The 313-nt window shown below is 48.2% G+C and overlaps 1 protein-coding gene across 1 annotated transcript in view; it reads right to left on the bottom strand.

Moving 5' to 3' along the window:
• LOC119594883 (heparanase-like) overlaps positions 1-313 on the bottom strand; it is a 6950-nt gene that overhangs the window by 1432 nt on the left and 5205 nt on the right. Inside the window, exon 4 of the mRNA XM_037943958.1 lies at positions 36-168. Coding sequence (XP_037799886.1) covers positions 36-168 — 133 coding nt within the window. The remainder of the gene's footprint in view (positions 1-35; positions 169-313) is intronic.

Here is a 313-nt window from a genome sequence, read left to right as displayed (position 1 = left end):
AAGCAAGAAAACCCAATCGCACACAATAGGCCTACCTGGTATGTGGTCCTCCGCCTCCTCGTTGTAACAGTGGGCATAAAGACGAACTGTTTTGGGGGCATCGCGGAGAGTCAGCTTAAGGACCCGACCGCCGACGATCCTCTTGTACAAGACTGATAACCAATAATCCTGCCAAGGAAAAAAACGAGGAAAAAAAGATACGGTTCCTTAATAACGAGGAGGGGGGGGGGAAAGATTATGACTGGGTAATGATAGCGCCAAGAAGCAAGAGAGAGGTGCATCTCCGTAATAATTGCAAAAGAGTAACAGCAGC

This window comes from Penaeus monodon, chromosome 34, assembly GCF_015228065.2.
Source record: "Penaeus monodon isolate SGIC_2016 chromosome 34, NSTDA_Pmon_1, whole genome shotgun sequence".
Classification (NCBI taxonomy): Eukaryota; Metazoa; Arthropoda; class Malacostraca; order Decapoda; family Penaeidae; genus Penaeus; species Penaeus monodon.
This window is presented reverse-complemented; position numbering and strand designations above follow the sequence as displayed.